Source organism: Anomaloglossus baeobatrachus, chromosome 5 (assembly GCF_048569485.1).
Source record: "Anomaloglossus baeobatrachus isolate aAnoBae1 chromosome 5, aAnoBae1.hap1, whole genome shotgun sequence".
NCBI classification, from domain to species: Eukaryota; Metazoa; Chordata; class Amphibia; order Anura; family Aromobatidae; genus Anomaloglossus; species Anomaloglossus baeobatrachus.
Window position 1 is genome coordinate 234,257,477 of NC_134357.1, and position 12,830 is coordinate 234,270,306.

General features: G+C 43.6%; 1 protein-coding gene across 2 annotated transcripts in view; it reads right to left on the reverse strand.

Moving 5' to 3' along the window:
- SSH3 (slingshot protein phosphatase 3) overlaps nt 1-12,830 on the reverse strand; it is a 161,622-nt gene that overhangs the window by 46,224 nt on the left and 102,568 nt on the right. For both annotated transcript variants that reach the window (XM_075349154.1, XM_075349153.1), the window contains exons 8-9: nt 2,975-3,056; nt 2,549-2,677 (exon numbers count right to left, since the gene is read on the reverse strand). In XM_075349154.1, the coding sequence (XP_075205269.1) occupies nt 2,549-2,677; nt 2,975-3,056 (211 nt within the window). The remainder of the gene's footprint in view (nt 1-2,548; nt 2,678-2,974; nt 3,057-12,830) is intronic.

Genomic DNA, 12,830 nt, shown 5'->3' on the forward strand with positions numbered 1-12,830 from the left:
TCTAATACAGCCTTTTTCTTTTCAGCAGCATTGTAGTCATTTACCACTGTTCTTTCATTGCTTGCTGCAGCTTCTTACTATGAAAGAGGTCATCTGGGGTGGTGATAGAAGCAGGGTGAGTGACACCAGTGCTGTGTTGCCCCCTGATGACAATTCATTTCAGGGTAGTGATGCAAGCTGTGGGGCAATGCTGCAGTGACTCACTCTTCTTCTATCACCTTCCCCAGATAATGTCTACTTCACAGTAAGAAGCTGCATCCGATGGGAACAGAAGCAGGGTGCCGAACCCTTGGTGACTTCATCCCCATATGAGTGCCATGGATTTAGGACATCTTCAGAGGGTGGCGATTAAAGTAACTGTGTTAAGTGACAAACTCCACACCATGATAATGTCCTGGTCCAGGAAGGGTGATAGACCGTTTCCAACTATTAACAAATTGCAGGACAGTCTCTAAAAATGGGGTACTTTTGTGCCCTGTCCGTAAAAAAATTGTAAGGCATCTGTTTTTTGTTTGAACCTGTAGAAACCTACACAGGTTATTTCAACTGTAATTATCATTTACAATGAATATAGCTAATGTCTTCACATAAGAACTATGGGCTGTGGTGATGGTCAGACCCAGACTGTAAAAGTTCAGCGCGGTTTCACATGTGCACGAGTGCCCGGCCCAGAATGCTCAGGGAATTCCAGCTAATGACCCAAATCCTGCACTTGGGTAATACAAAAAATAAAGGAAAAAAAGAAAAAAAATAATAAAGCAAGCAGCGCTATACTTACCGAGGCTGCGGCGTGGCTGTAACTGCTCCTGCGGCCGCTCATTCACTTCCGTGGCCACGTATTAGCATTCATGCATATGCACGGCTTCACCCACCAATCAGCGGTTGCAGTCAGACACGCCCCCACCCTGAGTGACAGCATGTCTGACGCTTCCAATCACAGACATTGTGTGAGTCTATTGTACAGTAAAAGTAAATAAAAAAAAAATGGCGTTGCTTTCCCCCTTCTTATAATACCTAGCACAGATAAAGCATACGGCTACAGGCTGCAGCCCCCCCCACCACAAAAAAAGGTATGCGGTTCCTCTTACATCGATACAGAGCCTACATAAGCGCACGGCTGGGGGGCTGCAGCCTGTAGCAGTAGGCTTCATCTGTGCTGGGTATCATAATATGGAGGAACCCTACGCCAAAAATTGTATTTATTTTTATACCATGATAGACGCGCATAACATCTGTGATTGGAAGCAGTCAGATGACACTCAGGGTGGGGGCGTGACTGACTGCAACCAATCACAGACACCGGTGGGTGGGGAAAACACTGCATATGCAATGAAGGTAAGGAGTGGCCCCGGAAGTAAATGAGCGGCTGTTGGAGCAGTTATAGCTGTGCTGGAGCCTCAGTAAGTATGAAGTGCTTGCTCCTTTCCCCCTAAAGGCCGCTTTACACACAGCGATCTCGCTAGCAAGATCGCTAGCGTGCATACCCAGCCCCGTTGGTTGTGCGTTACGGGTAAAATCACTGTCCGTGGCGCACAACATCTCTCGGACCCGTCACACTACTTACCTGCCTAGCGACGTCGCTGTGACCGGCGAACCGCCTCCTTTCTAAGGGGGCGGTTCATGACAGTCACAGCGACGTCACTAAGCGGCCGCCCAATAGAAGCGGAGGGAGCGGAGATGAGCGGGACGAACATCCCGTCCACCTCCTTCCTTCCTCATTGCGGGCGGCCACAGGTACTATGTGGTTCCTCGTTCCTGCGGTGTCCCACATAGCGATGTGTGCTGCCGCAGGAACAACGAACAACCTGCGTCCTGCCACAGTAACGATATTTGGGAACTGGACAGCGTGTCAACGATCAACGGTAAGGTGAGTATTTTTGATAGTTAGTCGTTCCTCGTACGTGTCACACGCAACGACGTCGCTAACGAGAACAGATGTGCATCATGAATTCCGTGACCCCAACGACATCGCGTTAGCGATGTCGTTGCGTGTAAAGCACCCTTTACCCTTCTACCACCATTTTAATTTGCCAGATTCTGGTCCCCATAGACTTATATGGGGACTGGCAACTGGCCAGATACCCAGGATCAATCCCAGGTCGGAATTGGATTATTTTTTTTTTAATCTGGTTATGTCCACCGCACCCGGTTATCTGCGAGTCTGTTCATCACTACTGTAGCATGCATCACTTAAAATCATAAAGTAGAAAAAAAAAAAATCAAAAAATAGGCAACCTCTCTGATAGACACTGCAGGGATTTTGTTTCAGAATCTACAAATGAAATGTCACTAGACGTTAAGTAGAAAAACACAATTAGGGATTAGCTAGATAGGGAGAAGTAGTGTATAATAAAGTAAATGGCAAAAGTGCTTGGGGTGTAAAACAGATATTCGCTATGGAAATTTTAGCTATTGGGCTACCCTTTTAGTTATTTGTATTATCATTAGTTCTGATTTGATGAGAACAATACTGTGATCCAAGTTACCAAGTAATCCTAGTTTAAATCATAAAATTGAGAGAAGAACATCTTCCTTTATAACATCATACCAAATAAAGATAGGGGAAGATCTCGGAGGGTCGGTCCATTTGAGCTAGGATCATAATCATCTCATTATCAATGAACTCTGTATAATCCTGAAGCACACAGCGAGTATGCTGCTCCAATGCTGTGCGCACCTGCAAAAGAACAGGTAGATGAAAATAAGAAAATCATAATCTAGCACAGGGAAAATAATACTGGCAAGCATAAAGATTTCTTCAATCCGGAAGCCCTAATTGGCAGTGACACAGAGAGCGCTGCACAGTGCCAATAGAGCTGCAGTAGCGGTTAGTATTGATGCGAATCAGCCAATGCTGTAATACCCAGCACAGCCTCATTACTACTGTTCACAGAGCCAACAGATAACGATATTTCAATGTCTTACTTATTCTCTTCCCTGCATCAGCCACCCCAGCATTTGATAACATTTTTACCTCTTTAGATGTTATATTCTCAAGATCACTCTCTCTCAAAATATCTCGCAGCTTTCTCCGGATGATCCTCTCAGTTTCTTCCCTAAGCAACATAAAGAAAAACTAAAATCAAAACAAAGCAAACTGAAAACTCCAACAGTGAGCGTTCAACTTAACAATGCTTTTATCCTAAAAGCTATGGTAACAATTTGCTACATAGTATGAAAAATCTAACAGACCAAACCTTTCACTCTCCAAAAGAAGAAAAAAAAAATAAAAAATATGAGCAGCTCCCAGGAGTCACCCTCAATAAATGTAAACTTTGTGGTAGCTGACACTTGTTGAAGCTGGTTGACCAGGCAGGTTTGGCATAAGGACCTCAAAAACTCAAGCAACAGGTTCCGGTAAACAGTGTGTGGCTGTTTAGCAGTCAGACTTTGATATTAGGAATCTGATGGAGGGATGTTGGCATCAGTGTTACGCACCCCCACAAATTAATGCATGATAATCTGTTCGGGGTTTTTTAAAGCGCCTGTCAAAAACACACACATACATACACATTATATGGATTCATGGCCGAAAGTGTTGGCACCAGGGCTGTGGAGTCAGAGTCATGGAGTCTCTGTCCAATTTGGATGAGTTGGTATAAAATGGACCGACTCCTAAATTAGATCATAAATTGGGTACAGCAGTTCAATGCAGTATGTGATTAATATTTTTTCATAAGAATTTAGGAAAGTTATTATATGTCCTATAAATGTCTGTTCTATTCCTGATCAAAGGATCTAAGCTTTTAATTGAGATGAATCTGTGCTGCACTTCAGTTACATGAGATAAGTAATGACGCTCCTCTTCTACAGAGAAGGGTAAAAACAAAGAATGCTTGCAATCATCTCAGAACTGTTAGAGACTCTAGAGTGAACATGAAAGTAGTGTTAACCCCTTAAGGACGAAGCCAGTTTTGTCCTTAATGCCCAGGCCATTTTTTGAAATTCTGACCAGTGTCCCTTTATGAGGTTATAAGTCTGGAACGCTTCAATGGATCCTGGTGATTCTGACACTGTTTTTTCGTGACATATTGTACTTCATGACAGTTATAAATTTAGAATGATATTTTTTGCTTTTATTTGTAAAAAAATCGGAAATTTGATGAAAATTTTTAAAATTTTGCAATTTTCAAACTTTTAATTTTTATGCCCATAAACCAGAGAGTTATGTCACACAAAATAGTTAATAAATAACATTTCCCACTTGTCTACATTACATCAGCGCAATTTCTGAAACAAAATTTTTTGTGGTTAGGAAGTTAGAAGGGTTCAAAGTTCATCAGCAATTTCACATTTTTTCAACAAAATTCACAAAACCATTTTTTTAGCGACCACATCACATTTGAAGTGACTTTGAGAGGCCTAGGTGACAAAAAATACCCTAAAGTGACACCATTCTAAAAACTGCACCCCTCAAGGTACTCAAAACCACATCCAAGAAGTTTATTAACCCTTCAGGTGCTACACAGGAACTAAAGCAATGTGGAATGAAAAAAAGCAAAAAATAAAATGTTACCTAAAATGTTGCTCTACCCCAAATTTATTCACTTTTAGAAGAAATAACACAACAAAATGGACCCCAAAACTTGTTACCCACTTTCTTATGAACGCGTTAATACCCCACATGTGGTCAGAAACCTCTGTTTGGACAAATGGGAGGGCTTGGAACGAAAGTAGCAATATTTGAATTTTGGAAAGCAAATTTGGTTGAAAAATATTGTGAGCACCATGTTGCATTTAGATGTCCGCTAAGGTACCTAAACAGCAGAAACCCCTCACAATTGATACCATTTTGGAAACTAGACCCCTTAAGGCTCCTATCTAGGGGTATAGTGAGCATTTTGGACCCACAGGTACTTCACAGATTTTGATAACGTTACATTGTCATATTGAAAATTTTCATTTTTTTCACAAAAATGTTGATTTAGCATCACATTTCTCCCTTTTTCAAGAGGCAACAACAAAACATGGATCCCACAGGTTGTTATCCAATTTCTTGTGAGAGCAGGGATACCCCACATGTGGCCAAAAACCTCTGTTTGGATAAATGGGAGGGCTTGGAATGGAAGGAGCACCATTTGAATTTTGGAAAAGTTGAAATAAATTGTGCACACCATATCACATTAGCAGGGCCCCTTGGGTGCCTATACAGCAGAAACCCCCACAAGTGACCCCATTTTGGAGACTGGACCCCTCAAGGATTTTATTCAGGAGTATAGTAAGCATTTTGATTCCACAGGTACTTCACAAAAATGTTGCTGTAGCAACAAATTTCTCACTGTTAGGCTATGTGGCCATGATCCAGCGACACGTCGTCTAGTACACAGTGTCAGCCTTCCAGCAGAGATATGAGTGTTGTCCACGGGAGAACGGAGCTGCCCATGCCCACGATTTGGGTTCAGGCTGCTGTGGACTTTAGTTCTATTCTACGTGCAGAGAACACTCTCGTCTCCGCAGCATAAATTGACATGCTGAGGCTCGGGAAGCCGCGCCACAGGTCAGTGTATGCTGCGGAGAAAAGAAACACATTGGGCATGGGATTTCTAAAAATCCTTCCACTGTGCTTCTACTGCACAACGCAGCGTTATGGACACAGGGAAAACACTCAGCGCCCAAAACGCTGCAAATCCTGATTGTGGGCACACAGCCTAAAATGCTACAATGGATGAATGGATAGATGACAAACATATATAACATCCCACCCCCCTGCATATTCTAAGCTGGCGCCCTTCAGTGACTTTCATGTGGCACTAAAGGGTGCCTAGCCTTGTATTTAGCCCAAAAAGAAAAAAAAATAATTAAAATAAATGACGTGGGGTCCCCCCTATTTTTGATAGCCAGCTAGGGTAAAGCAGACAGCTGTAGCCTGCAAACCACAGCTGACAGCTTCACCTTGGCTGGTGATCAATTTGGAGGGCTCCCCAAGCTGTTTTTTTTTTTAAATTTTTTATAATAATTAAAAAACAAACAAACGTGGGGTCCCCCCAAATTAGAGCACCAGCCAAGGTGAAGCTGACAGCTGGGGTCTGGTATTCTCAGGGTGGGAAGAGCCATGGTTATTGGACTCTTCCCAGCCTGAAAATAGCAGGCCGCAGCCGCCCCAGAAGTGGCGCATCCATTAGATGCGCCAATCCTGGCGCTTCGCCCCAACTCATCCCGCGCCCTGGTGCGGTGGCAGACGGGGTAATAAATGGGGTTGATCCCAGATATGTAATGTCACCTGGCATCAAGCCCAGCAATTAGTGATGTCACGGCGTCTATTTGATACCAGACATAACTAATTGACAGTAATACAAAAAAAATTGACAACAAAAAAAATTTTATTTGAAAAAACACTCCCCAACCATCCCTCTTTGACCAATTTATTGAAAAGAAAAAAAAAAAAATCTCCTGTAAGTAATTTTGGAAGTCCCACGATCTTCTAGAATATGGGGGGCACGTTCAGGGAACGTATCCCCCATTTTCTAGGAGTGCAGACCTTCCATTTGAGGAGAGTGGGTGCAAAGAATCTGCACCCACCCTCCCCGGGTCACAGCTGCAGCCTCCGTGCAGCAGCAGCAGCCAGCGTCTGAGTCACAGACACAGGAAGCTGTCAGCCGCGCTCTGCACATGTGACCGGCACTGCTGTGAAGGAGCCGGAGGAGGGGGCCGCGGGGGATCAGCGCTCCCACAGGTACGGGGGACACCGGGGAACACCGGGGTGGGAGTATGGGGTGACCCGGCAGGGCCTGGGGAGCAGTATTCTGTCGCATGTGTGATGGCACATGCGTCAGAATTCAAAGGAACTGGGGAAATGCGGGCGGTGCGCTGCTGTGCGCGCCGCCATTTTAGATTTTTGGGGGGGTAGGGGGGGGGTGGGGGTCGGCACTTCGGCGACCCCGGAGGACCGGAGGGGACCGGGGGAGCAGATTTATCTCCCAGCTGACATGTTTGATCATGCCAGATGGGAGATAAATCATTGTTTACCGGCGCTGTGATTTACTATTACATGATCATCGGTATACGGTGTATACCGGTGATCATGTGAACGGGGACCGGAAAAAACGGCCCGAATCATGATCTCCAGGGTCTCAGCTACCCCCGGTAGCTGAAACCCCGGAGATTTTCTGACGCGGGGGGGCGCTATTTACCTTTTTCTGACCGCAGTTTATAGACGGCGGATCAGAATAAGGACCTGATTCTGCCGCCGTTTATCTCCGTAAGGCGGTCGTAATGGGGTTAAGGCAAGTACTTCTTAAAGAAAGTCTAAACTTTCAATAAACAGCAAAATGATCCTTTAGAATTAGATGATCTTGTTGAAGCTGCTTCACATCTCTCTCCTATTTATCACATGCGCTGTGTTGTGCACACGCTGCAGCTGGCAACAAGAGATCGTCTGCAAGAGAGACCTGCTGGAACTCTCATTGGAAAAGTGAGGAAATTGGTTATTGCTCCCAGAACACATAAAATTGATTCCATCTTGAAGAGACGTGCTGGAAAAGGGGCAATTGTCAATCATCCCACTTGGTGGGGCAGCACTTATTTATTGATTGAGCAATTGCTTGAGCTGAAAACCTCTCTTGTAGACAAAGCCAACCCTCAGGTAACACTAAATGAAGGTCGATTGACACAGGTGGCTGAATTGAAAAAATTCCTTCATTACCCATTTACAGTGACTATGAAATTGCAGGGGAGTTAAGATCTCAGCTTGTAATTTTTTAAAGGAGTGGAAAAATTTGCTGTTTTACCTGTCCCAAAAAGAAGGCTTAATGACAGATGGTATTGCTGCTTTAATGAAATGGAGAGACACTACCATTAGAAAATAAAATTCTTCTGGCAGCTGTGTATGTGGACCCAAGTCATCGTGTTGCTGGATGATCAACAGCTTACTAAAGAAAAAGAAGCTCTGACAAAGGTAGCAGTTAGGATGAGTGGGCTACAGGATGGCCAAGAGTAAGAGTACTTGGAATCTGCGAGTGTAACTGCTGCCATATCTTCAGCCTCATCAGATGAGGAGTTTAATTTTCAAAAGTATTTAAACGACATGGAGCAGGTAAAGCTTTGCCGCAGGGAAAAAAAGAAGATTCCACTCACATAGCAAACAAATTGAAAAGATTTCAGCAAAAGGCTTCACTTGCTCTCAAAGAAGTAGAAGAGTTCAAATGTTCATCAAAACTGACTGTGCATGAGGTAATTCCTTTATACCCTGAAATTGTTAGAGATGTTGCTCATATGGTCACCGCTTTCCCACCAATCCAAGTTAGTATTCTCTAGCCTTAAAATTATTAGGTCAGATTTGAGATCACCTATGAAGGAGGATCTGATGGAGGCGATACTATATCTCAGAACAAATTCATAAACTGCTCAAATATTATTCCGTACATTTTTGTTGAAAACAATTTTTTCCCCCCACTTACTACATAGTGTCTTGCATATTTATGATTTATTAAAGTTTAAATAGCTTGATTATTGTATCAGGAGAATGATTAAAAGCCTGATGTTACCAATTTGCTACAGTAAATTTATCACAAAAATGAGTCATGTATGAGAGAGTCGAAGTCGGAATCAGGGAAATTGAGAAGTTGGAGGTTTGGCTTACCGATTCCACAGCCATGGTTGGCACCTTTGACATTATTCAAAAAAATTAAGTATTTCTCCCAGAAAATTATTGCAATTACCCATTTTGTTACACACACGTGGTCACTACTGCAATTTATAAAATTTGATTTGATGGTAAATTCTCGGTTAGTTCACATTGAGTAAAAGATGCCAGTTTTAGAAGCATATCTGCAGCATTTGCAGCAGTATACCGCAGACCTGAAAAACCCTTTCAAATCCAGCCAGGTTCTGCTATTGATGGCATTTTCCATGCGAAAATAACTGAGGGATAGACTTTACAAAGTGGGCGCTTTTTTAGCTACAAAATGCGTTTTGGCATCAACAAATCTATTGTAAAAGTGACCACAATGTGTATGTAATATAATGCACTATTTGCTGTCTACAATATGTGGGCTGCACAACAGGCGCTTTAATTAAACGCATCAGAAGACACCTATCTGATGCTGGCAATCCAGGAGCATTAACCCCTTTAGTGGATTCCAAGCATTGGGGGAAAATGAAGGAGGAAAAAAAAAAGCTGCAGATTTTTGGTGCGGAAAAAGTACACAAACCACCCAGTCGGGGGGATTTCAGATGCAAATTATTGAATAGGGAAAGTTATTGGAATTTCACTTTAGATACAAGACTCCCTAAAAGGTCCTAATTGTAGACAGGACTTGATACTACAATATTAGGAGGATTTCCGTGTAGTATATTTTCTAATTTTTCTATTCATGAAGGGTAAATGTAAGGAATTAAATTGCATTAGCTAAAATGGTCTTTATATAATACATGAATATTAGTATATTTATAAGGCCTTAGACACACGGTATGAAAATCGGAGCGAGTGGAATGCGATATCACATTCCACTCGGACCAATATTAGCCTATGTGCCAGCACCCATGAGCGATTATTTTCTCAGCCCTAATCGGACCGAGAAAACAATCGCAGCATGCTGCAGGGCAATGCGTTCCTTGTTACTCTCGCACCTATTCAAGTCTATGGGGCGAGAGAAATATCGCACTGCACTCGCAGTACACCAGTGTACTGCGAGTGCAGAGCGAAAATGGCAATAGCCGGCAACGGAGGAGAGAGGGAGATAAATCCCTCCCTCTCCACCGCAGTGCCGGCCCTTCCCTCCTCAGTGCCGGCCCACCCCTCCTCAGAGCCGTCCCACCCCTCGCAGCTGTGGTCCGATCGCATGATCGGACCTCAGTCGCAGTGACACTCGCATGACACTCGGCTCCCTCTGTGCTGCCAGCGTGAGCCAAGTGTCATGCGAGGATCGTAGTAGTCCCCCGTGTAGCCCCGGCCATAGTCATCTTCTTGGATTTTAAGTTGTGATTGTTTTTTCACTTGCAAAAGATGTAATGGAGTAGCTACCCACCCAACAATACAACAGGTGCTTCAAATAGGTGCTGAATTAATGAAAGCAAGCACTATATAGGGAGGGTGTCTCCATTAGCATTCAGACCACGACGAAGACAACTTGTTGAAACGCGTAGGTCCTCAGCAACATCATCTGCACAGCCACTTTAACTCTACAACCTGTACTTTAAATTTCATATTGATATGGATATATTATATTAATAAATATTACTTTTTATAAGAAAGAATTTCCTGGAATAGCACTGGATCATTTGTTCCTCTCATACAGTCATATGAAAAGGTTTGGGCACCCCTATTAATGTTAACCTTCTTTCTTTATAAGAATTTGGGTTTTTGCAACAGCTATTTCGGTTTCATATATCTAATAACTGATGGACTGAGTAATATTTTTGAATTGAAATGAGGTTTATTGTACTAACAGAAAATGTGCAATCTGCATTTAAACTATATTTGACAGGTGCATAAGTATGGGCACCTCAACATAAAAGTGACATTAATATTTTGTAGATCCTCCTTTTGCAAAAATCGCAGCCTCTAGTCGCTTTCTGTAGCTTTTTATGAGTTCCTGGATCCTGGATGAAGGTATATTTGACCATTCCTGTTTACAAAACAATTCCAGTTCAGTTAAGTTTGATGGTCGCAGAGCATGGACAGCACGCTTCAAAGCATCCCACAGATTTTCAATGATATTCAGGTCTGGGGACTGGGATGGCCCCATTCCAGAACATTGTAATTGTTCCTCTGCATGAATGCCTGAGTAGATTTGGAGCGGTGTTTTGGATCATTGTCTTGCTGAAATATCCATCCCCTGCGTAACTTCAACTTCGTCACTGATTCTTGCACATTATTGTCAAGAATCTGCTGATACTGAGTTGAATCCATGCGACCCTCAAATTTAACAAGATTCCCGGTGCCAGCTTTGGCCACACAGCCCCAAAGCATGATGGAACCTCCACCAAATTTTCCTGTGGGTAGCAAGTGCTTTTCTTGGAATGCCGTGTTTTTTTGCCTCCATGCATAACGCCTTTTTGTATGACCAAACAACTCAATGTTTGTTTCATCAGTCCACAGGATCTTCTTCCAAAATGTAAATGGCTTGTCCAAATGTGCTTTTGCATACCTCAGGCGACTGTTTGTGGCGTGCTTGCAGAAAAGGCTTCTTTCGCATCACTCTCCCATACAGCTTCTCCTTCTGCAACGTGCGCTGTATTGTTGACCGATGCACAGTGACATCATCTGCAGCAAGATGATGCTGCAGGTCTTTGGAGGTGGTCTGTGGATTGTCCTTGACTGTTCTCACCATTCTTCTCTGCCTTTCTGATATTTTTCTTGGCCTTCTGGGCTTAACAAGAACTGTACCTGTGTTCTTCCATTTCCTTACTATGTTCCTCACAGTGGAAACTGACAGTTTAAATCTCTGAGACCACTTTTTGTATCCTTGCCCTGAACAACTATGTTGAATAATCTTTGTTTTCAGATCATTTGAGAGTTGTTTTGAGGAGCCCATGATGCCACTCTTCATAGGAGATTCAAATAGGAGAACAACTTGCAAATGGCCACCTTACATACCTTTTCTCATGATTGGATACACCTGGCTATAAAGTTCAAAGCTCAATGAGGTTACAAAACCAATTTAGTGCTTCAGTAAGTCAGTAAAAAGTAGTTAGGAGTGTTCAAGACAAGAAATTGATAAGGGTGCCCATACTTATGCACCTGTCAAATTTACTTTAAATGCAGATTGCACATTTTCTGTTAGTACAATAACACTCATTTCAATTCAGAAATATTACTGAGTCCATCATTTATTAGATATATGAAACTGAAATACCGTATTTTTCGGACTATAAGACGCACCGGACCATAAGACGCACCCTGGTTTTAGAGAAGGAAAAGAGGAAAAAAAAATTTTAAGCAAAAAATGTGGTCATGACACACTGTTATGGGGCGAGGATCTGCTGCTGACACTATTATGGAGGGAATATCCCCAAATTCTCTACTAAGATACCCCATCCTAGTAATGATCCTCCTGCCTTGTATATAATCCCCATCCTTGTATATATGTCCCTCATCCTGATATATACCCCCATCCTGTTAAATACCCCCATCCTGCTATATACTGCCATCCTGGAATATGCCCTCAGCCTGCAATATACCCCATGCTGCTATATACTGCCATCCTCTATATGGCCCCATGCTGCTATATACTGCCACTCTGCTATATGGCCCCATGCTGCTATATACTGCCACCACCCTGCTATATGGCCCCATGCTGCTATATACCCTCATCCTGCTATATGGCCCCTTACTGCTATATACTGCCATCCTGCAATATGGCCCCATCCTGCTATATACCCTCATGCTACTATATGGCCTGTATCCTGTATCACACAAAAAAACAAACGTACTCACCTTTCCTCGCTCCCTGCAGCATTGCTCCTCCTCCTGTCTGTGCCGGCCAGCTGATCAGTGTGGAGCAGTCACCGGCCACTTCCGTGCAGCACGCGATCTCCTCCAGTCTGCCGGTCAGCTGACTTGCGTGACTAGCGGGGTGCACAGCGGTGACGTCATCGCTGTGCTCACCTCTTTCTACACAGATCAGTTGACCAGCAGACTGGAGGAGATTCACTGCTCCCCACACTGATGATGATGCGCGGGGGGGCAGTGAATACAGCCGCACATGATCACTCCAGGCTGTAGTTGCCAGGGGTGATCACGGCCGGCTGTTAATTATGCGCGCACCCCCCGCACATCATCCTACCCACCTGTCAGCGCCGGATTCAGCGCTGAGAGATGATGGGAGGGAGGATGGGCGTGCATATGTAATGAGCGGGTCCACGTGGTCACGGCAGGTGCTGCTGCTGCC